This window comes from Nematolebias whitei, chromosome 13 (assembly GCF_014905685.2).
Source record: "Nematolebias whitei isolate Nwh7 chromosome 13, NemWhi1, whole genome shotgun sequence".
NCBI classification, from domain to species: Eukaryota; Metazoa; Chordata; class Actinopteri; order Cyprinodontiformes; family Rivulidae; genus Nematolebias; species Nematolebias whitei.
Window position 1 is genome coordinate 8,495,628 of NC_056510.1, and position 25,018 is coordinate 8,520,645.

General features: G+C 40.8%; 1 protein-coding gene across 1 annotated transcript in view; it reads right to left on the minus strand.

Moving 5' to 3' along the window:
* slc4a3 (solute carrier family 4 member 3) overlaps positions 1 to 21,557 on the minus strand; it is a 42,341-nt gene extending 20,784 nt beyond the window's left edge. Inside the window, exons 1-8 of the mRNA XM_037686845.1 lie at positions 21,430 to 21,557; positions 15,907 to 16,081; positions 13,052 to 13,302; positions 12,712 to 12,926; positions 10,945 to 11,171; positions 2,228 to 2,373; positions 1,919 to 2,099; positions 1,599 to 1,734 (exon numbers count right to left, since the gene is read on the minus strand). Coding sequence (XP_037542773.1) covers positions 1,599 to 1,734; positions 1,919 to 2,099; positions 2,228 to 2,373; positions 10,945 to 11,171; positions 12,712 to 12,926; positions 13,052 to 13,302; positions 15,907 to 16,081; positions 21,430 to 21,483 — 1,385 coding nt within the window. The 5' untranslated portion in view covers positions 21,484 to 21,557. The remainder of the gene's footprint in view (positions 1 to 1,598; positions 1,735 to 1,918; positions 2,100 to 2,227; positions 2,374 to 10,944; positions 11,172 to 12,711; positions 12,927 to 13,051; positions 13,303 to 15,906; positions 16,082 to 21,429) is intronic.
* Positions 21,558 to 25,018: the final 3,461 nt, after the last annotated feature.

The window sequence follows — 25,018 nt, forward strand, 5'->3', positions numbered from 1 at the left end:
CATGGGTTGGTAAACTGGGATTATGACACCAACAAACACCAACCTTGGTGTAAATCACATGCACTTCTATCGATTAAAACAGAACTGCACTCAATAGTTTCCGTTAGCCATGACGACTGCAGCAACATCAAAGACCTATGAAAGAGCATTTTCTTCAGTATATTTTACTCTGAAAACAACCAAATGACTTAAATCTTTTTGATATATTGTTTCCAGTCAGGTTGAACCACCCACCCTTAAAGAATGAATCCGATAGATGGTTCATATTGAGTCAGTCTTTGATTCGACTTTGTTTTAAAACTTGGTGTGACTACAGAATAGTCACAGCAGGGAAAATACTCCAACTGATGAGCCAATTCTTGTTAAATGTCACTTTTGGAAATTCCCTGCTTGGTTCCCATGAGTTATGCTTTTTATGGTGCAAAATCCTTGAATTCTCTCCACCTATTATTTAAATGCACGAAAGCTGCACACAAACTACAGCGAACTAAAAAGTCAGTTAATACTTGGATGAAGAAAATATTACTGATATTACATTTAATTTACTGGGTGGCATAAATGTTTGCTGTTGACAAGGTAGGTATATATAAAAAAAAACAGACAAAAATGTTATTTTGTTGTCTTATATGTTGATAATTTAGGTAAATATCTTTGGAAATGTTCAGAAACTAAGAACAGCCAAGACAGACGGTATTATTTCTGATGTTTTCTCACTTTCATGAAAAGTAAATTAAAATAGCAAAGCTGGTTTTATGTTTTATCTGGAGGACTTGATCTTTTGTGTTCTGAAGATAACCGCGTTTCTGTGGAGAAAAAGCCAGATTTTCCTGGGATTACAGTGGTCTCTCACTTATCGTGGGGGTTACGTTCTAGAAATCCAGAGTATAAGTGAAAATCCACGAAGTAGGGACGTTACATTTATTTTAGTATTTATATATATTTTAAGGCTTTATAAAACCTTCCCACACTCTTGCAATCTTTTTAACAATGTTCTAAACTCTCTAAATGCTCTAAAATGCACAGCAAGAGAGAGCAGATATTTCCCAGTGCTCCCGATGGCCAGTCCGCCCCCTCCTTTCTTTTTCTGAGGCTGTCTGTCACAGCACAGCAGAGACACAAACAAGCGAGTGCACAACCTGTGTGTGTTTCTGCTCTGCTGTGACAGACAGCCTCAGAAAGAGAAAGGAGTGGGCGGGGTTCGTCTTTCCCCATTGCTACTGCTCAGCGGGCCAGGCCACCAGGAAATGTCTCAGTGCTCCCGATGGCCGATCTGCCCCTCAGCACAATGCTCTGGTTGGTCGCCTTCCATCAATCAGCCAATCGTGTGTCGTGTTCAATCTTACTTTGAAAACCAGCGAAAGAGTGAGCCCGCGGAAGTCGAACCACGAAGTAGAGAGGGACTACTGTATAAGATATTTATGGTTCCAAATGTGTGAATTATTGGTTACAACCAATTTTATCATGGATCAAGACGCTCAGAAAGTATCAGTTAACTTAGTTGACCTTAAGGTGTGAAATATTGTATTTTTTTGTAGTAAAAACTGCAACAGATGAACTTCTTATCTAAATAAGATGTGTATGTCGGTGTGCTTGCTGACCTGTGTTTGAGAAGCAGAGCGCGAAGAACGCTCGGTCTGTCCTCGGCTCTGATCTGATCAGAGATGATCATCGTCTCCACAACAAGATGAGCGATACCAGGGAGAGAGTTCTGCTCAAGGTCCAAAAGGATGGCACCTGGAAGCAGAGAGAAAACAGAACCAGGAACAAATATGGTTGCTATTTGAGAATTTAAAAAACTCATTTTCTGTAAACTGTTTGGTGAAATCTTTCCAAGCAGCAAAAATATTCTGTTTTAGGTTTTTTATGGGATTGTAGTTTTAGCAGCAGCTACCACAAACAAAATATGGCTACATATTACCATGAGTGATGGTCCGACGAAGCTCCAACAAACTGCGGAAAGACAGCGAAGCCACGTGAGGCTTGCCCCAACGGTCCGTCTCCTCCTCAACATCCTCCTCAAACTTGATCCAACGAGCTCGCTCCTTCCAGCGCATTTCCTGCTCCTTCTCCACAATCAGCTCATTGAGCTCAACAAACAGCTGAAGACAGAGCAGGACAGAAACGTCAGCACAAGTTTTGATGTTCTGAGAAAAATGCTGGTAAAGCTTTGCACTGTTCAAGGAAAAAAATGCATCTAAATGACCAAATAACACGATTGTGCTCATACCTCATGTGTTTTCTTTTCTGCTGCCCTCTTCTTCTTCTTTAAGCTGGACAGTGGGGTGGAGCTGATGCTGCCCCGTGACATCTGACATCGGGACGACTTCTTCACAAGGTGGCGCCGTACGCCGGGGTTGTCCTCAAACCTGTGACCTGCAAAGACAGGTTTTCAAGTTAAATGGCTGCCTGAACCTGGAGATAAGGTACACAAAAAAGATGCCTGGGTGATAATGTTTTTGCCTCATCTGTAAGTGTTTGTTGGTCTGTTAGCAAAATGTCACATAAGCCACTGGGCATATTTTAATGAATCTATCAGTAAGTAATCATTGTATGTACAAAGTATACAGTACATCTAACTGATCAGCCTTTTGAGTCAACCCAATTCAAAATGGTCACCACAGCCAACTAACGTTAGCATACACAAAAATGGCTCCAACTCAGTCAGTTGTACAGAAGTTGAGCTCAAATGGGGTGTGGTAGTAACTGAGAGTCATCCCCAAGATGTACTCTAAGCAAAGAGAGATCATTCAAGTCGTTTCCTATTTGTCTGTTAGCAAAATATCTCATAAAGCACTGAGATACTTTAATAAAACCCTCAAAGAAACCATTTGATGAATGTCAATAATAGAATAACTTTTAGTCAATACAATTAACATGACCACTTCTATTAAAAATGGATGGATGGATAGATGGATGGATGGACGGACGGACGGATGGACGGACGGATGGATGGATGGACGGATGGATGGATGGACAGATGGACGGAAGAACAAATGGATGGATGAACAGATGGATGGGTGGATGGGTTGATGGATGGACGGATGGATGGGTGGGTGGGTGGGTTGATGGATGAATGGCAAGATGGATGGATGGATGGATGGATGGATAGATAGATGCACAGCTGGAGGGACAGACAAATGGACAAATGGATGGATGGACAGATAGATGGGTGGATGGCTGGATGGATGTATAGATAGATGAACAGCTGGAGGGATAGACAAATTGACAAATGGATGGATGGATGGTCAGATGGATGGGTGGATGGATGGATGGATGTATAGATAGATGAACAGCTGGAGGGATAGACAAATAGACAAATGGATGGATGTATAGATAGATGGATGGATGGACAGATCCCAAAGAAGAGTTGAAACAGACAACAAAGGCTGAAAAACATTTAATTGGGGATGAGTCTTCACCTCAGGTGGAGTTTAAAGTCCTCCAGGTTTACCAAGTGATGGTTGGAAGTAAAACCACTTCATGGCTCACAAACTTAAAGCCAGTGGTTTGATTTTCTGATATTTTTATCATCTACAAAAGTATCTTTTTCGATTCTCCCCATGTTCAAATAATCCATCCTTTGTAACCCAGCAGTTGTCTGAGCCACAGCTAAACTTATTAGTAGGTACAGTGTAATATAATTACTTGTTTATTTTCCATAAGAAAAGAAAAACAGTTTACAGAAGTGGGTATGGGACAGGAGAGCCACAATATATTTGTCAAATGTTTTTTCGCTCCGGCTGTGGCTGACCCTACAGCTGAAATGGGTGTCGTTGGATCAATAGAAAAGTGGGAAACAGCTACGGTGGAGTTCCACATCAATTCACTCAATACCGTGGGCAACTTTCCTCTCTGTGAATGAGACGTACTTGTTTTCAGCTGACCACTGGACGGAAACAAGTGACTTCCTGTTTATTGATCGCTCATGTAAAAATAGAGTATTAAAACTAGTCAATGTAAATTTCTCTGCCTGTTTGGGTTACATCAGAACTTCGGAAGCATGACGTTGTCGTTGTTACTTAAAATAAGGAATGTAGCATATCAACTGTACAATACCAAACAACAACTTTGGGATTTCACTGTATATTCTTTAACCCTGATGGGTACAATGATGTGGCAGTTGGTTAGCTCTTTTGTCTCGCAGCAAGAAGGTCACAAGTTTGACTCCTGACTGGGGACTTTCAGGGTGGAGTTTTCTTCAGCCTCCTCCCCCAGAGCAGTCGTCCTCCAGTGCAAGAGTTGGGGGTTCGAACCCACCAGCAGCCACATGCTGAAGTGTCTCTGGACAAGACACGGAATCCCTCACAGCCTCTGATGTGTGTCCCATCAGTGTATGAATGTGATCTAAAGCTCTGATTAGTCTCTTTAGAATGATTTGTTCAATTAGCTTTGTAGAGATCTAGTAGAGAGCTGTATGAATGGGTAAATGAGGACACAGATTGTAGTGTAAAGCGCTTTGAGTAACGTGAAATAAGATAGAAAGGCGCTATAGAAGTACAGTCCATGATTGCCCCATGAACATTCGCAAGCACACAAATGGCAACGTCAGACACTTGTAAACACTGAACATGTGAACTCTCTTTGTAAGAAGACCAACCAGAGAATAGAATTTATCAGAGCTCTGTGGGTTTAAGTTGATTATACTTTTATGAGAATGTTTTATTCATGTTTTATTGAGTCTTTTTTTTTACTTTTAACTTCATCTGTTGGTTTGAACTTTTGACATGCATAAACAGAAACTTAAGCCCCCAGTATACTCCCCCGTACATCCGTACGCGGAGGTACGCGCATACCCCCCCAGGGCATGTCCGCGCAAAGCTCAGTTTTTACGAATGCGCACGTGTACGCGGTGTCACGCAATAAACTGCCCGGCGACGGACTGTTCTGTATGCGACACCAATGGATTAAATTCCCCTTCTTCATCTCTGATCTGGCCTTTTCTTATGTTTTTTTGCCAAAAGGCAAGTGATCTCTTCCTCCTCCGTTGATGCCATGACTGAAATGGTGAGAAATGAAATAATTTGTCACGAGCGAATTAAACTCAGGTCCAGCATGGCTGCAGGAGGGTCTGGAGATTTCCAGGTACGCTGTTCTGGTGTGTGGGCTGCAGGACCATCGCTCCCTGTTTTTTTTTTTTTTTTTTTTTTTTTTAGATCTTTTTATTAACAACATATAAACGCAGGACACCGCTGCGGCTGAGGCTGCCAGTGCTCTGGTTTTTTTTCTTCCGACCTGTCAATCAATCAAGTAGGCATGTCAGCAAATGACCAATCAGCGACCTCAATTTGTCCCGAAGGTAAACGCCCCTTGTCTGTGGAGCTGCTCTGCAGCCGCTCAGGGTGGACACACAAGTATTAAGCCTGAACATACAGTACGTGCGTACGTACGCGTGGACGCACATATGCGGGAGTATACTGGGGCTTAACTCTCAGGGATCGTCAGGATGTGCAGCAAAACTGCTGGCATAGCCCTACAGAACCTCAATGACCTACAAAAAGCAAGATCAGTGAACAAGGCCAGGCTGATTCTGGCAGATCCTGATCATCCACTCCATGGTGAATTCAGGTTGCTTCCATCTGGACGCAGGTATCTACTGCCCAGATGTAGGATGAACAGACTGAAAAGCTCATTCATCCCTGTAATGATCAGGCTTCACAACGAACAGTGATGATTCCTGTATTGTTATTTTAATGTCCCATTGTCTTATCTAGTATGGATGTTTTATGTGTCTACTGACTGTGAAACAAATTGCCCCTTGGGGATAATAAATATTCTTGAAATTTAACTTGTACAGGCATTGAGTTTCAAACTTGGTGTGGCATCAGCTGAGAGTCATCCCCAACACGTCCTCTGAGCACTGCCTTAACTTTATTTGAAACTTTAAAATGCAACGCTAGTTTAACTATTTTTTCTCTTGAGCAAAATCTTTATTTTTTAGGATTATATTCCAGTTAAATGTGAATGAACAGCTCGTCTGTGAATCAGCAGGGTAAAGGCTGAAGCTCCAGAGAAACCAGAACATCCCAGCTCAACTTACGCGCTGGATCCAGCGGTGACTCCAGCTGACTGTGGATCGACTCCAGCAGATCGTAATCATCAAAATCCAAAACAAACTCTTCAAAGTCCTCAAACCCGTCCACGTTTGAAAGCGAGCCCTGGTGCTGCAGAGCGTTGCCGGCTACTCTCTGGACGCTGATGCGACGAACGGCTCCTTGGTTGTCGCTCAGCATGTTCTCAGAAGACCCGGGTCTTTGGGTCTGCTGTCCTGCCATGTCTGTCATCTCCACAGTGGGTGTCTCCTCCTGTCCACCTCTCTACAGACAGACACACTGCTCATCCAGGGCGTCCAGCACTTCAGCGCCGTCGCTCTCCTTGTGTTGAAGACCCTAACCCTACCGTTTATGCTTTTTGTGCAAAAGCAACTAAAAGACACAAGTGTTCATCTGCAAGGAGGCGAGAAATTCCTTCTAAAGTACAAGTTCAGAGAGGGTCAACTCCTGGAAATTAGTTGTTTGCTTCAAAGAATGGCAGAATTATTGTAAAATAGCATTAATAAAGTCCCGGTTTGCAAAAATAGGATATCCTGCTTTTGGCACTTTATCCAAATAAAATGCACCCGCAGACAGGAGCCCAGCTGGATCCTGAACCTGAGCAACACAGAAATGGTAACATCTGCTTCAGCTCTAACCCTAAAAGGAAGTATTGATAAGAGATATCCCACTGAAAGACTGGCTGATCAGCTGGGTGTTGGTGCCGCCCGGTTTTAATGATGCACACAGTTTATTGATCATCGCAGCTGCTGAAAAAGCAGAGGAAACTGGATTGGATCAGGGTGGATGACAGCCCATAGTTTCCAACTGTGCTGCCATAACTTCCTAACATGTGATGTTTGGAAGGACGTTCCCACCAGAGCTAAAACAAGAAGAGCGTTCACATCACTAAGATAAGAGCTGAATAAAACAAACACACCTAACGGGTCTGCTCTGTGTCGTTGCTCAGCAGACAAATCAGAGTTAATTATCAGCCGGGGCTGCATCGTTAAAGTCACTGCGTCTCCATGGTAACCAGCCATCCCCCCTGAGGCGTCTGGGTCTGACTCGTCCGCAACAGGTGCACCGATGTGTGCTGAACAGCATCCCCGAGAGGCTTCAGCGTTACGTCCGACTCACTCTTTGTGCACGTGTGTGTGCGTTTGTGCACAGAAATACTTTTAGTTTCTGCTGCACAGCTGAAGGCAGCCAGAAAACCTGTGGTTCAAGTGGAGGGGTTCAGGTATCTGAACGTGACGGAGCCAGAGACTGGGTAATCATCTGCAGTAATGAGGGTGTTGCTCCGGTCGGTCGTGTTGTAAAAGGTTTACTGCTCCGTTGACGTTACCACCCTCATTCAAGAACATGGCATTTGGATGAGAAAATGATCCTGGATACAAGAGTCTGAATGGAATCAGGAGCTTCCTCCTTTGGAGTGGAGCTCCTCCTCCTCTGTGAAGACAGGTGTCCACTGAGGGGGTCCTGGTGTCTGATCAGGACAACTATCGTCCCATCAAGAAAGAAGATCCAGACGGATTTGTTGAAGGGATTGGGAACACTTTGGAATCTGGAGCTGGAGGGAGCCCTCCTGGACCTGCTACACATGACGCAACCTTAGATAAGGAGGAAGTGGACACACCGATGGACAGATGGACAGTTTGTGTTGCTCAAAGGAAGCTGAAATATGGATTTGATGGGATTCCTCTTGGCGGCAAAATTTCCCTTTTTTCTGTTTTGGTTTGACAAAAAAATATTTAGCTTGAAGTTCTTTAAAATTAAAATTAAAATTTCTCCCATGATGCAGTGCTGCAAATGTCAGTTTACTGAATAATGATTTTAATTATGAAACCACAAACACAAACCTGTGTACACAATTTCGTTCCATCACATGTACCACGTATGATGCGAATGACAATAAAGAACCTTGACCTTGACAAACACACACACACAAAACGCTCTCGCTCCAGTTTAATTATAATGGTTCTGTCTTTTCTCAACACCAGTTAGTCCCATTTAGAACCCATCCAGCTGACAGTTTAGAGGTGTTTAAAGACGTTCAGACTTCACTAAAACGTTGTTTTCTTTTTTCCTCCAGATAATTAGGGTTTAGTGTTTATTTTGGTTTGTTCTTCTTGGTTTCTTCCACCCGTCAGGTTCCAGTTTGCTAATTCGCCTGATTTTTACCTGGTTGTTTCAACGGATTTACAAGTTTTTTTAATTGAGTGACGTAACAGAAAATAATTAGCCCTAATCAACATCTTTATTAATTTTCATTTTAAAAGAAGAAAGTAGATGTTTTTAAATGTGAGTGCGCTTCAAGTTTAAAGTCATTTCTTTAAGGAATGCATGTCGCCTGCCGCCTTTCATGCCAGAGTTTTAAACTACGATCATTTGGTACATTTTTAAAATACGTGTTGGCTTCTCTGTGTTTCCATCAACTTTTAGCTCAACGTCTGTAGAAGTGACATTTTTATGTTTGCTCTAATTAACTAGCTGTGGCTGCTGTTCTAAACCTTCACCTGCTAGCCTGCATTTTAGGGCCTCTCGACGTGAATCACAGATCCATCGGCTTGTTTTTTTCTGTGACCAGATGGATCCCGAACAGTCGATGTGTCCTCTGCTCTGAGAGGGCCAGAGGCAGGGTCGACATTCAAGGGCAACTGACTGCAGCCGCTGTTAATTAATGGCTCGCCGACGCCACAGAAGTGTTTTCTCTGAACACACAACTGTTTAAACGCCAGCTGAACATCTGAGGTTTCCTCTGAAATAACATCAGATATCTATTCAAATACATCAGAAATCATTTTCTCCCTAAGTGGAAGATAATTTATTGTATCCAATAAAACATGCATCAATGAGAGAAATTGAATTTCCTTTGAAAATGCAACATGAATGTTTCTTGCAGAACTCTGAAAAACAGCTGAAATGTAGCTGAAACAGAACAAGCCTAAATTAGCAGAAGAAAGCAGAAATAACACACACTTGCTGAATTACATTTATATAAGCAGAAATGAGCACAAAAATGGGGATATCAGCTAAAATAAGCTAACATTAGCAAAACATCTAAAAAGTAGTCGAAAAGGCAGAAAGGCGCGTACAACTTTGAGAAGAAATTAGAAAGAGCTGAAATGAGCTAAAAAATGCGGAATTATCCAAAAAAGTTAAATTTAGAAGAAAACAGCTAAAAGTACCTGAAATTGAAAAAAAAAATGCTGAAAAACACTGAAAGGAGCATAACAAGTTGAAATTAGCAGAACGAAGTTAATTAGGCTGAAAGTAGCAGGAATTACCAAGAAAAACTTGAATTTATCTAAAAACAGCTGAAATTAGCTAAAAAAAATTCTGAAAAAGTATCTGAAAAGGTAGAACAAGCTTAAACAAGCAGAAGAGGTGTCTGAAAAGGTCGAACAAGCTTAAGTTAGCAAAAGAAGGCAGAAAGAACACATTTGCCCAATTAAGCTGAAAGAAGCACAAACAAGTGGAAAATATCTGAAAAAAGCTGACATTAGCAAAAAAAACTGCTGAAAAGTAGCTAAAAACTGCTGAAAGTACAAAAAGGAAGTGGAGAAAGCACATTTTTGCTGAATTAGGCTGAAAATGTTTAAATGAGTGCAAAAAATATTAAATTAGTTGAAAAAGCCTTAACTAGCATTAAACAGCTATATAGTAGCTGAAATATTGGAAAAAGCTGAAAGTTAAAGAAAAAGGCTGAAAGGAGCATAACAAGCTGAAAGATGTTAGAAGAAGCTCAAAAATGTTGTAATTAGCAGAAAGAATGTGAAAGGAGCACAAAACAGCTGAAAAAATCAGCTGAAATTAGCTGAAAAAAATTATTAAATTTGGACAAGGAGGCTGAAAGAAGCTGAAGCAGAACAAAATGTGAAAGGAGCAGAAAAAGGTTGTAAACAGATCTAAAGATTTTAAGGAGGTAAAATGAACTCAATTCATTTTCTACGAGAAAAAGCGACAGAAAAGACTAAATATTTCAAAAAGCTAAAGTTGCACCAAAAGTCATCGCAGGATTGTCCTGAAAGAGCTGAACGTTTTGATTCATGACTTGTTGAAATTGTTAGAAAACCGTGGGACGAGAAAGATGCTGAAAAATGTACTGAAGAAAAAAGGATCACAATAAAGTGAAGGCTTCATAAACACATTAAAAACTGCCAACGTGTCATAACTACAAACAGTACATGTATTTAGAAGTAGAACAAAATGGTTATAATCAGTAATGCTTGTGCTGCTTTAACGTGTCTGTGGAACAGGATAGTAGATGTCAATAAAAGTATTTAAGTTCACATTTAAATACTTTTTCTAGACGGTATAAACTGAAGCTCCCCTGTGAGCCAAAAAGGGAATGGGCAGGTGGTTGTAGAAACAGGTTTAACACTGAGCTGGAATCCTTTTAGTTTCCAGCAGAGAGTGCTGAACCATTACGCCAAACAATTTTCTTCAGAACTTAAAATATATTTACTAGAATCTCCTGAAGTCAATATTTTTGCAGAGCTTCACTCCTTCACTTTAGTCACAGTGTTTCATTGTTTTTGCTGAGTGAATTTTACTTCTTTAATTATCTTTACTTTCTAATTTTCACCCTCCTGATTGTGTTTCTCTTCGTTTGTGCATTAAATTATTTTAAACACCTCTGATAAATAATAAACAGAATAAATGCAAAATGCTGAAAAGAGAAGGAGGATCAGTTTATTCATCATAAAAGACGTCGGGAGGCAAAGAAAATGTGTTCTGAGTTCTTTGTTTTGTGTTTTTGCAGTGTATTCACAGCGTCTCCAGATTAACAGATGGTCAACAGGATTATACCAAATGTTTGACTACAAAATAACTGATCGATGAGCTTTCAGTAAACAGATTAAAAAAAAAGGCAGATTTAAAATCGCCTAGTTGGTCATCGATTTCTTACTTTTCATGTCGTCCAGATCGGCGCTGACCAACATCTGGGCCTCGGCCTCGTCGGTGGGCACCTGCTGGTAGACGGCGGTCTCCAGAGCGGTCATGCTGCCGATGCAAATCCGATCCCGCAAGTCGTAGTTGCTGCGCTGGGCGCTTGGTAGACGGTGATGGACGGGCTTCCTGCAGAACCAGCTGTGGACTGGAGCTGAAATGAAGGGGTCTGATCCCGAGGGAGAACTGACAAAAACCAAAGGTGGACACTTTTTTAATTAAAACATCTAATTTATGTGAAGTTTTATGACTTTAAGGTCTGAACAGTGTTGAAATCTTTCAAAACGGTGCCACGTATTCTATATTGTATGAAAAGATTTGATGTAAATCTTAATTTTACTTCTTTTATAACCTGGACATTTGGTTGCAATGCTCACACATGACCAGCAGGGGGAGCCTGTGCACCACACCAGCTGTAAATCACCAAACCTCTGAGTCATCATCAAGCAGATCAACTCTGCACAGCAATGAAGGTGGTTTCTGCACCGTTATCCAGCCAGGCATCAACACAGACAAATAACCCAATCACCATGGAGCCCCTGACCTCCTGCCAGCAAACTGCATGCATCATTTAAAGCATCACCAAATTATTCATATTCTGATGATTTTTATCCAGCTGGGCCTTTTGATTACTCAGGATTCAATCTTTACCTGAGTGTATGGGTCAGTAATGGTGATTTGTTTAATGGTTTTATATCTAAAAAAAAATTACAAACTAAGCAAAAAAAAAAAAAAAAACTCTGTTTATATCTGCAGCACATCAAAAACAGAGTTTGATAGAAGTGTTCATTCAAACTGATAAAGCTCTCATTAAAAAATAAATCCTGCTAAATGTGAAGAATTACTCCTGAGAGTTTGGAGACCAATGGACATCTTCCAGAGCTGGTAACCATGGCAACAAACTCCTGTGGACTGCATTTATTGCCAGTAAACTCGAGGGTTGCTTATTAAAAGCAACGCTGGGCTTATGATTATCGCTTGCTGGCATAAAAGGTGAGCAATCCTGTAATCGCCTGTGTCTCTGTTAGCAAAATATCTCATGAACCACTGCACAGATTTTACTAAAACCCACAAAGTAATTATTGGATGTTTGTCTACGACTGATTTAACTGTTGGAGTCAACTCGATTCATCAGCCTCTACAAATGGCGTCAAATCAGAGCTTTCCGTCGTTGGTGAAGCAGAAAGCAGAGCAGGAAACTGAGGAGCTCTTTTCATGGACCCAGATCCTTCAGCTCAGCTCAGCCGAAAACAGAAAGTGCCTTTAGCTCCTAAATGGCTGTTTTCACATCACCACTGGTGGCTGCTGGAGGTGAACTGGTTCTGTGTTCGTACGCTTTTAGCCCTCTGGTTGATGCTGGTTGGTTTCATTGAACCTCCGGTTTGTGCACAACGTTCAGCTGTTCCTTGAAGGAATGCATATCACCCGCCGCCTTGTGTTAGCGCTCTGGGTGTGTGCTGGGGATGACCCTCAGCTACTACCACACCACATATCTGTAATGATAAATGAGTTATAGCTTGTTTTGGGTTAATTAGTTGACTCCAACGGTTAATGAGTTGCAGATGATGTGTGATCGCAGTGATTATGAGAATTTCATCAAAATCTAGTCGATGATTCATGAGATATTTTGCTAACAGGCAAAAAAATGACAGACATAGATGTTTACATACTAAAAACACTGTTGGGGAAAAAAAAGAAGAAGAGAAGAGCGTCTCTTCTGTCCAACCTGTTGATCGTAGCTTCTCCTTCATCCTTCTGTCCAAGAACGGGAACAGGACAAGGACCAGAACCAGAACCAGGACCAGGAACTCTCTGATGATGAGCTGCCTCTCCTATCAGAGTGAGCGATGCGTTCAGGGCCAGCGGGTGTTCTTCGTTTTCCACGCAGACGGATGCAGGTGGAGAGGGTTCCTTCAAGTCTCCTTGGCTCCCAAAACTAAACTGAGAGGAAGAGGAAGATCAGCGAGAGGAGAGGAAGAGGATGGCTCCAGCTCCAGCCATCTCCAAACCAACAGCAGCCAAACAAAAGCTCAACTCAGAGATTTGATTCTTCTGCATCATTTTACCTGCGGCTGAACGAGGAGCAGCGCTGTGGGCGTGGCAGCCGCCCCGCGTCGCTCCGTCTCAGACTCCGCCTCTTCCTCGTCTACCTCCTGTATGGTGGGCGTGACGTCGGAGGGCGGCAGCGAGGTCTTTTTTTTCTTCCGTTTCTTCTTGCGCCGGCGGTCGGCGCTGTGCACTCTCTTGCGCAGGCGCTGGGAAACGGGCAGGTGGGTGGACAGGGGGTGGTGCGTGTGGTGGAACGTATGTCTGTGATCTGTGCAAACAAACAAAACCAGAAGTGTCTGATTGGATTTTTTACTGTTTCTCCTAAAGAAAAAACATTTTAAATAACGTGCAATCAGTGAAAAATAGTCATTTTGGAGGCCGCGATAAGAAAGCAGCCCCTTCTGATGTTAGCCGCTTTAACTCCTGGAAGTCCCTTTAACTTTGTGACAGTTAGCTGAAGAAAAAAACGACCGTCTTCTTTAAACAGAATCAGTATGGTTTTATTGTTCTTGCACAGTGAAGTACAACAAAATTACTTTCCGTGCAGCCGTCCTAAAGAAGGACAAGTGTACAGGGGGCTGCAGCTTCTAAGACAGAGGTGGGAAACATTTATTTCCAAAAGGCCACATCAAGATGTTTAAAGCAATCAAAGGGCCGCATAGAGAATCGGAAAACAAATGTTCTTTATGACAGATACTCTAGACCTTGTTCAGGCTTTTTCTTATGGTAACATAAGAGCAAATGTATTTCCAATATCCTTTAGAAATATACGACACATTCTGTAAACTGGCTCTTGTGACAGTATATTATATACATTAGCTTAACATGTTATACATGTTAGCGAAAATATGCAAAACTAACTTGTATATTCGTGTTTCTAAGTCTTTAAGGTTCAGTCTAGTTCTGGAAACACACGTTTTTAAAAAAGTTTTGCATAAAATGATTAATTTAAATTTCCTTAAGTCTTGTTGATAAATTGTTGATATTTTATCAAGCTTTATTAAAAAAGTTGGGTTTTTTTATATATATAAACTAAGAATATTGGGGGTCTGATGGAGATTGTCCAAGGGCCACATTTGGCCCTCGGGCCTTAAATTGCCCACGTCTGTTCTAAGATGTGCTGCTGCTTTAACTGTAAAATAATTTAACTGCTTCAAAGTATTGTTTTGAATATTTTTATCCACAAAAACTACCGGTAGTCAATCTTTCAGAGCTATCTAAGCTACAATACAAAATGTCAAATTTAAAGGGTCATTTGTTTAAAGGAAACTCTGCATTTTAATTGTTTAAAAAGTTGAAAAAATATGTATTTTACAGCAAAATTTAATTATTTTTTTAATATATAAAATATATAATATATATTTATTAAAATATTACGTATGATTATTATTTATTTTATTATATTTGTTATATTTTAATTTATTTACTTATTTTTTATTTATTTGTTTGTTATTTTATTTTATTTTCCCCTCATTAGAATGACCAAAAGATTTTTTTGACAATTTTTTTAAATTCCGGTCCAGAGTTTTGTGAAGACCCTCCAGTCCACCGACTCAGTGAATGGACATGGAGCTTTTATTTTATTTTGTATTTTATTTTATTTTATTTTAAATGTGGTATATTCACTTGTACTGGCCCAGACATATGAGCAAGCTCCTGCGGCACGGTGCACCAGTTAATTACGTCCTGCTTTGAGGGGAATTAATGGGAGTCAGCCGCTGTCAGCCGCTGTCAGCCGTGTAACGTCCGATGCTGCAGCCTGCATGCATGTGGAGCAGCTCTTTACTACGAAACGTTCACCTGTGCACATTAAAAGTGGGTTTTTGCTCTTTACATCAAAACTCTACAGCGACGTCTGACCAGGAAAAACGTCCCTTTTCTACCGTGAGTTGATCTTTTATCTCTGTAGTTTTTCAGAAGCTCTCAAATATAAAAGCCAACCACAGAGTGAGCTAATATAAAAATTGAAAGTACCGGTACAAGGATAGAGGTATAAAGAAGAAACAAGTTTTTAAAAGGAATGCATTCATGATGTGATAATTATGGGATTAAAAGTTATAATTTTAACGTGAACAATTCCCTTCCTCGGGAACCTGAGTGTAGTAAGGTCACTGTGAGGTTATGAGAGCATCTGAAACAAATTCTGATGATTTTTAGGCTTTGTCAGGAAAAAAAAAAACTGTTTGACTGCACCAAAATAAAAATAAAAAAAATATGAACATGAACAAAAATAACCACGTGGCTGACTTTTAACCATAAGACGTGTGGCATCCATCTGCTAATCTCTCTAACGCACTCAACTGAGACAGCATATAATCCAATCTGTATATGATTATGACAGAAAAGATTGAAATAAGTACATGTATATAAACGCACTCCATGCTATTTTTAGCTGGAATAAAACAAGGAGAAACAATCAGTATTTTAAAGTTTCCTTCCTTGAAATAAAACTGTTTTCTTCTATGATCTGCAGTACAAACTATATGAATTAGTGTTTGGATTTTGGTTGCATCATTGGCATTTTAGTCCCATTTGGTTTAGTAAAACCTCAAACAGTGCAGATTGAAAGAGTTTACTCCTCTAGTTTTCCAGATGTATTGATATGCAAGTCTGAAGTTGATTCAATCCATGAGGAAGCATGAGTCATGTGACTGTCCTGCATGGGTGTGTAGGTAAACAAATATGGCGGAGTCAGTGCTTCTACATTTTGGAGACTTCCTCATGAATGGTGTTTGCCAAACTGCTCGCAGCCCAGCGAGACGCCAGCTTCACCTTTTGACCAGGTGAAGCCTTCTATGAGAAAATACGCAGCCATGCTGTGACCCTGAAGCTCTAGAAGCACATGATGGTTGAACACGGACGCTGTTCTTACACTCAAAGTCTTTCTCTGTGTAGTGGCGTCCCATCCTGTCCCCGTTGGTGGAACCGGATTCACAGATGATGTCTCTGAAACGCTCGACGGACAGGGCTTTCTCCCAGTTATCGTCGTCTTTCTCTTCGTCCTGTTCCTCCGCAGATGCCTCCTCATCTTCTTCCTCCACTTTTACCTGGAGAGGATTGAGAAACATTACCTTTTATCCCCCAATCATTTGATTAATCTTTTAAAAAGATAATCACGGGATGCACATCTTCATCTAACTGAATTAGTATTCACTCTATAGTGACACTGTTTCTCTTTATTATTTGCCTATGATTCCAAACCTTATTTGACATAAGGAGTACTTCTGCGAACTTTGTGGTATTTTAAATGTCAAAAACCTTCATTCAAGACATCACAGCTATATGAAGCACTTGGTCTTTTGGTGTTTGTAACCTTTAAACATTTCGAAGTGTTAATCTATTTAAGATGAAAGTCCATGTAGAAATACACAGAGATCTCTTTAATTCCATCCATCCATCATTTATATATCATAATATATAATGGTTCTAGAATTGCGCCGCTCGGGGGTGGCTGCTTGTTATTGCTTTAGAAAACTTTTAATTTGTCTTTTTTTTTGGATGTAAATCACTTTTTTCTATGATTATTTTCTTTGGTATCGGATGCTGTGCAGCTGGAAGGATTTTTACTTAAACTTTTTGTAATTTTTGGGCATTTGTTATGATGTGTAACCATGGCAACAAGGTGTTTTTTTTTATTTTATTTTTATTTTTTGGGGGGTTTTTTTACAACCAGGAGCAGCTGATTAACATCTCAAAAACTCAAAAAAAAAAAAAAAAAGAATTGAAAAGGAGGCACCGTGGATGAATTCCAATCAACCTGGAGGCGGTGCTTGAGTACCTGACTGCCGAGATCCTGGAGCTGGTGGGAAACTCAGTTCGTGACAACGGGAGGAACGTGATCATCTCCCGGCACCTTCAGCTGTCTGTCTGTGGTAACGAGGAGCTCGACAGACTACTGGGAAGAGTGACCATCGCCCAGCATTCAGGCAGTCCTGCTGCCCAGGAGGACCGAGAGGCCCACCGGATCTGACAACAAGCTGGATCCGGGTGGACAGACCAGTATTTGTGGCAAGATTCTTAGGATTCGCGGCAGGAGATCCTTCCCGCCCACAACTATCAGCATCCAACAACTCTTGAATGAAACCAGGATGATGAGCTATGACTTCATTTCCCTTTGGAGTTAATAAATTATTTTTTTAATTAAATTGAATTTAATTGAATCCATCCATCATCTATATCTGCTGCTTCCTTTTCAGGTTGCAGTGGGTTGCTCATGCTTCTTCTTCTTCTTTCAGTTTTTGCCTCTTCAGGGGTGTCCACAGTGAGTCATCCTCCTCCATCTCACTCTGTCCTCAATCCAACTACCTCCATGTTCTCTCCAACTGCATCCATATATCTCCTCTTTGTCTTTTTCCTGGCAGCTGCATTTCTAACATCCTTCTACCAATGCACCCACTGTCCCTCCTCTGGACATGTCCAAACCATCTCAGTGTGTCCTCTCTAACTTTATCTCCCAGTTGTTCAACCTGTGCTGTACCTCTGATGATCTCATTCCTAATCTTATCCATCCTTGTCACTCCTAAGGAGAACCTCAACATCTTCATTTCTGCAACTTCCAGTTCTGTCTCCTGTCTTTTGACTGTCTCCAGACCATACAACATAGCTGGTCTCACTGATGCCCATGCAGTTCCTTTAAAAACATTATTTTTAATCTTCCTTGTATTGTCTTTTTATGCCACTTTTGTATTTTAGCTAATATTTTTATACTTTGACCTTTTAGCTTGTGCTTTGTTAAATTTTGTCACTTGGGGCTTCTAATTAGTGTTTTGCTTTAAAATGTGCCTAACCTTTAAAATACTTGACTTTCAGATAAACTTTTGTTAATTTTTCTTGTACATTGGTTTGAGTGCAGTAATTATTCTGCACCACAGAAAGGCGAAGACAGAGGGTCATGCTTTTGCTCTTGTCTGTGCCTTGATTTGTCTGTTAGCAAAATCTCCAATGATCAAATAGATGGGTTGTACAGAAACTTTCAGGAAGTACATTTATTACTCTGAAAATCAACACAGGTCCAATATGGGATTCTGGCAGCTTTGTTAATGGTCTTTTATTTTTTTTTATTTTTTTTTATTTTAAGGACCAGATCTGGCTCATGAATACTCTAACAAAACATTCTAATGTTGTATTTTTCCCCAATAAGGCTGCAGTAGGCTTATATTATCTGTATACTACATGTAGTGAGGACAACTAATCAATACAACAAAGTGCTAAGCAGCAAAAATATAATGCACTGGGCATCCCCGAGAGATGCACAGAGAGGGGGCTGATGGGAGAGTCCTGACTCGGTCGTTTGGATTCTCTGATGGCTTAAAAACACCAGGACTAGCTGCCCCCTCCTCCTCCTCGACAGATTGTTGCTGGTGAGGTGAGCACTCTGACTCCGGTTCAGCGGTCTCAGATTTCCCAGAGACAGAGCTCCATTACATCCTAATTACCAGAGGGACGAGGGGACAGGATGCGTTTAATGATCTGTGCTACCTGTCTGCACAACACAAGGTTGAAACAACGAAGAAACAGTGCATGGTGGGGTTTATAACAGGCTCGCAGCAACTGGTTTACACTGGTGTACACTGGTTTGGGGGGTGGGCGATAATGAGAAACCAATTTGGGTTAATTTGCTCTATAACTGCTCTTCTAAGTAACACCCTGAATTTATTGGACCCGATGTGATGGAGAGTTTATCGTTTTAGACTTCTCCTAAGCCTGTTTTATTACCGTGCTCCATCTTTGTGCCTGCACAGTAAATAAATAATTAAATAAATAAACTCTTTCATGTGAGCTTTTGAAGTCAGTTGAAGCGGAGCCACACAGAAGGTGGGTGACCCCCGGTCCAGGTGGTAGACCACAGCAGGATGGTAAGCAATACAGTAATTCATAGTCAGGCCTAAAACATATCTGAGGTTCTTCAATTGGGTTATTTAAGAACATCACAAGAACTGAAATATCATATCTCTGCTGTCCACTTGTATATGTCGCTTCTACTTCTATGGGCAGATCCTCCCATCTCCCAGCTCAGCGCAGGTTTAGGAGCCCCCTACATGATGTTTGTTGAAGCCAGGTTCCACAGTGAGAAAATCATTTACCACTACCACTGTGTTCTCATGTGGACAGCCTAAAAACAACCTTTTTAAAAATGATGTCATAGTCCCATCTGCTACTTATCCTACAACGCCATTAATGACAGATTACATGACTCTGTGTGTTTCACGCTCACTTGTGGTGGTTGGAATCCAGAAGCTCAGCAGGACTTATGCTCTTTGAACAGTTTCATGTTCCCAGGCCTCATACCTTGATGGTTTTGTTTAGGGTTTACTTTTTTTTTTTTTTTTTGAGTGGATAACACTCTCCTGAGTTCATGTTTTTGTTGTTTCTTTTTAGTGACGAACCCTTAGAGGGGGGATACTATCAGGATCTGTGTTTGTAATATTGTTTATTTGCAGTTTTTTGTGTTTTTCTTGAATGGTTTTGTGATTCTTATGTTTATTTTCACTTACCTGTGTTTCCAGTGTTTGGTTTTCTTTTTCTCATTTCTGTTCCTGCTCCGCCCTCTCACATGTTCCCTGTTTTCTTACAAGGTGTTTGTCATTCTGTTCATTAGTTCCTTTGTTCCTTAGATAGATAACTTTACTAATTGGCATTTATAATGTATGTGAATGTTTCTGTTCAATGCCCTGAGATAACTTCGCTTGTGACTTGGTGCTATATAAATAAACTGAATTTAATTGAACTGTTGCCCTTTTCACATCCCCCGGTAACTCCTTCAGTGGGGGCAGGACTGTGGAACAAAAAATAAACATACACTGGGAACACAGGTAATCAAGAATACACAAAAAAAACCTCAAGAATAACACAAAAAAACTACAAATAAACAAAAAACACAGACCCTGATAGTGTGTTGCAGACACTAGTTGGTCAACTACAACAAAACTATCATCCATCCATCTTTACCCGCTTCTTCCTTTGCAAAACTATTATACTTTAATTTAATGGACAGACAAGACTATTAAGAAATACACTGTCTTCAGTACAGCAGCTCAGCAGTTTAAATTTTTTTTTATTGAACTGACAACCATATTAAATCAAAGGTTGCAGAAAAAAACATCAACAATAACACCAAGTATATCTTTTAAAGTTGGCCAAAATGAGAATTGTTTAAAAAAAGGTCAATTTTATATAAATAATTTATCCTGAACCCTAGGAACACTATGAGGAAAGCTCTTCATTTTGTCTCTTGCTGGACACTAAAATTGTCCATTATGTCCATGGACTTGGACTGACTTGTCTCCATGTAGTTTAATGTGACACAAAGGTCCACAAGAAAGATTCCGTTTTTCCTCTCGTCTTTTTAGTCCTCATCTTTTGCATTCTTATGTTTATGCTCCACGTCTTGTATCCTGTTTCTGGTGTGTTTTCATAGCAGACCCACAGCGCCACATACAGGCCTGGCATAGTTACTGCAGCATTTGTGTCATTTTCTGTGTTTTGGGTGAAAACATTTGTATAAACTTGCAGTGTGTGTAAAGAAAAAGGATGCTTTGAAAAGACATAATTCTGGATGGGCTCTTAAATTCATAATTTGGGGTATTTTTAGAGAATTATTTATTTTAATCAAATTAAATATCCAATTAAATTCCAGGTTATAGGACAATGTAACTGAAATATTACAAAGAGGGATGAATACTTGCTGTACATTGTAGCTCAGAGCAGCATGTTGTGTTGTTGCCCAGCGTTGATCAGCTTTGTGCACGTTCTGCTCAGTCATGTTTTATTCAATAACATCTTAAGATGGAAATGCAGGGATGAGATGCACCAACACATTCATCTAACAGCACCTGGTGACAGTTCTGTTGCTGTCCTGAATTATCAGAAGGTGTTTTCTTTACAATCTAACCCTACACGCATACACCAATAAAAAATAATAAGAGCACTGATTAGCTCCTGGGGTATGAACAGGAGGTTTTTATTGTGGTCAATGTGGGTCTTTTAAAGAGAGATCCAGGAAATTTTGGGTAGGAAACTGAAGTGTCTAGTTTTGTATCAGAGCATGCATCTTGTTATATCCTTCAAAGCAGAGTGACAATATGCCACGCATGCTGCAGATGACTCGCTCCCCGTTGTGCATAATGACCAATCACCTACTTAGTCAGCAGAGCTGTTCCTCCCTGGGAGCAGAAGCTAATCTGACTCATTTTGAGAACAGCTAGAAAAACCATGCAGGGCGGAACAATTTTCCACCGACCTGAGGGTGAACTATCCACATGAGGAGACTGACAGGGACTAAATCTGTGCTGTAGATGTTTCAGCCTCTTGTATTCTAACAATTATGCTAATGATCATCGTTATCATGATGTGTTCATGTTTCATTATAACAGATTTAAACCTCCAGACTTGTTACCTGTTGCAGGTTGATTAACGCATCGATCTCAGGGACATGACCTCCTGTAGCCATGAGTCCAAGCGAGCAGCGAGCAGAAGTCTGGACCTCTGCAGAGTGCAGGGCCTGCAGGAGTCAGCTTGTGTGGCAGGAATAAAACCAGAAGAGGACCACTGTGGACCTGCGGACACGGTGATGGGATGGGACAGGAGGTGGTGGTGGGTTAGATAAAGATGGGGAGCAAAGCAGCAGGAAGCTGGAGGAGGACAAGGATCAGCCCTTCTCTTTCACTGCTGGAGATCCAGGAAGCCTTTGGGGTGGCATAACCTAAAAAAGAATAGGTAGAAAAAAACAACATATAATCTTATTTGAGAAACATGGGAGAGGAAACAAATTTATATCTTGAGGATTAATGCTCTCCCATACACAGTTTAGCATAAACTGCATGTTTTCAGTGAAAGGTAACATATTTAAAACTAGAGAAATTGTATTTCCTGTGAAAATGCTTTTTGCAGACGAACTTGTTGAAAAACAGCTAAAATTAGCTAAAAACATGCTGAAATGTAGCTGAAATGGAAGAACAAGCCTAAATTAGCAGAAGAAAGCAGAAAGAATACATATTTGCTGAATTAAGTTTAAATAAGCAGAAATTTGCACAAAAATTAGGAAATTAGGAGGAAAAAAAGCTGAAATTTGTAACAACAAAACACTGAAAAGTAGCTGAAAAGGCAGAAAGAAGCTTAAACTACCAGAAGGGAGTGGAAAGAGCTGAAATGAGCTGAAATAATGTGAAACTAGCTGATAAAGCTAAAATTTGCATAAAACAGCTACATAGTAGATGAAGTAACTGAAAAAAAAATACTAAAACTAGCAGAAAATAGTGGAGCAACAAGCTGAAATGATCAGAAAGAAGTTAGAAGCACAGAAGTGTTGCAGTTAGCAGAAAGAATCTGAAAGTAGCACAAAACAGCTGAAAAATCTGCTGAAAGTAGCTGGAAAAAAGTTTAAATTTGCACAAGGAAGCTGAAAGAAGCAGAACAAGAACTAAATGTGAAAGGAGCAGCAAAATGTTGTAATCGGATCGAAAGATCTGAAGAAGCTGAAGGTTTTGATACCTAAACTGCTGAAATAGCTTAAAAACTGCGTGCCGAGAAGCATGCCGAAAAACGTGCGTAATAGGGACAGAAGTTGAAATGATAAATATAAACAGGAAAACAATAGTGTGAATGCTTCAAAGCATTCACACAATAATCTCAACTACATTATTCATTTAATTAAAAGCCTATCATTCCATGATGGAACACAGATCACCCGCTGCAAATCAACACATGCTTCCTCTGAAACTTTTGATAAACTTGAAGACGGTGCAGACATATTGCTAACCCAGACTCCACTTGTCTTAAAAACAGCCCTGAGTCTGGGAGCGCCTCCTGTCAGTCCACCATCAGCTGCTTCGGAACGGGTAAACTGTTGTTATCCGAGGATGGTTACTGACGCTCTGAACAAGGAGCAGCCTTGGCACCAGCGCTGGGACATGCTGCAGAGTTTCACACTGACAGGTTTTCACTTACAGAGTGTCAGATCGTGACTTCCCGCCAACTACAGCTAACCTGCTAAATCAAATGGACTTTTCTCCAGCACAACCTAAATTATTCTGTTTTTACAGAAAATGCAGCACTATCATATTATAAACTGTAAGGCAATTTTTGTCATCCATTACACTTTTGGACCAAAAAAAAAAAAAGTCTGACTGATTCAGAGTACTTTGTCTGATAATAATCACTCGACACCAGATCACATCCGACCACCTCAGACTCCTCAGAGTCCTTCCATGATGTACACGTTTATTTTTAAAGACAAGTACACTCAGAGACACGGCAGCTAAAAACTCTGCTCTAAAGTCAGTGCAATGACGCTGAGGATGCCACTCGAAGTGCGTGACGTAGATGACTCTCAGCTACTACCACACCGAGTTTTAGCTGATTAGCTGTAAAACTGAATGAGATCTACTGTACTTGCCTCCGTACACGTCGCACCGCCGTATAAGTCTCATCAGTCCAAATATGTCTAATAAAGTAAAAAAAAAAAAACATAAATAGGTTGCTTGCCATATAGGTCATTTCTATTATGATTGACCACCCGGAAACGTGGGCTGGTGTTGTGCCAAAAATTGATTGGCTGCCAAATGGCGACCACGGGAGCGTGCACGGGAGGACTTTAACAAGAATTTAACAAGATTAACCCCTAAAAACAATTATTTATTTGCTCGAAATTATAGCAAAGTGCGTCTCAGTTGAACTTTTCCTTAATAAATGCACTTTAACGGTCAAATCAGCTGCATCTCGCCTGGGCGGCGCAGCTGATTTGACATTTGCTCCATGCGTTCCAGAGCAAAGGTGGCTTCTACGGCAAGCCAGTTGTCTCATTAATAGCCACTTTTACCTATTAATGAGCCACTTGGCTTGCCATAAATGTTGAGGGTCTTCTAATGGCTGAAAATGGTAGTGTTCAATATTTTCCATGTCAGACTGAACTTGTCAGATCTCAGCAAAAAAATGGGTTATAAATTTTGGTTAAAAAAAAACATAAATACTTTGCTTCGCCATATAAGTCACAGGGCATGCAAATTTATGCAAAAAGGTGTGACTTATACAGTGAAAAATACAGTAGTAATTTTTAGTTAACTAACTAAAAGAAATATTTTCCAATCAAATACACTTTGAGAAGTGTGAATGTAACTGTGCTGGCAGCTGGGTTTGTATCTGCTACTTTAGGACCTGCAGGGGAGTAAGTGAATCAGCTCTGCCGCAGGTTCTGCCGCAGGTTCTGCAGCAGGTTCTGCAGCAGGTTCTGCCGCAGGTTCTGCAGCAGGTTCTGCAGCAGGTTCTGCCGCAGGTTCTGCAGCAGGTTCTGCAGCAGGTTCTGCAGCAGGTTCTGTAAGCAGAGGAAGCAGCCGCTCTCCAACAGCTGCTATCAGGTTCCTCACAACACGGAGCAGGAATGAAGAGCGTGTTTGTAGAAAGAAGATTGAGTTCGGTGTGTTTACTCTGAGTGTCTTCTCCTGTTTTCTACTAGATTTGTTTTTATGGACTGTAACTACTTTAGCATTCTTTCAGCTAAGTAACCAGCCATGTGCCAGATTGTTCAGCTCCTTACAGCTTTGACTTTTGGTTTTTGTAACTTTTGTATATCTTCAAACCTTTAACTGAACCTTAAACTGTACACAAGTTTTTCCATTAAGATTTTTTTCTTCTTTCGGCTGCTCCCTTCTTCAGGGGTCACCCCAGCAAACTAACTCCCACGAAGACTTGGTATTTATTTTGAGGCCGGATGTCCTTCCTGACACAACCACAGAGCTACCACAGCCCGCTGTGTGGAGCTGGGGGCTGCCACCTAGGGCACCCGGGTGGGGGTTACGGACCTTGCTCAAGGGTCCAGAGTGGGGCAAATGAGGGTGGAGACAGGTGTATGTTTAACCTTTCCCACCCACATTTTGACGTTGTTAGTCCAGGGAGTTGAGCCGACGACCTTCCGATCACCGGTCCACCTTCTCTAACCTCTGCACCACCACTCCCCCATTTTGTTTTTCATTAAGATGAAGTGTGATTTT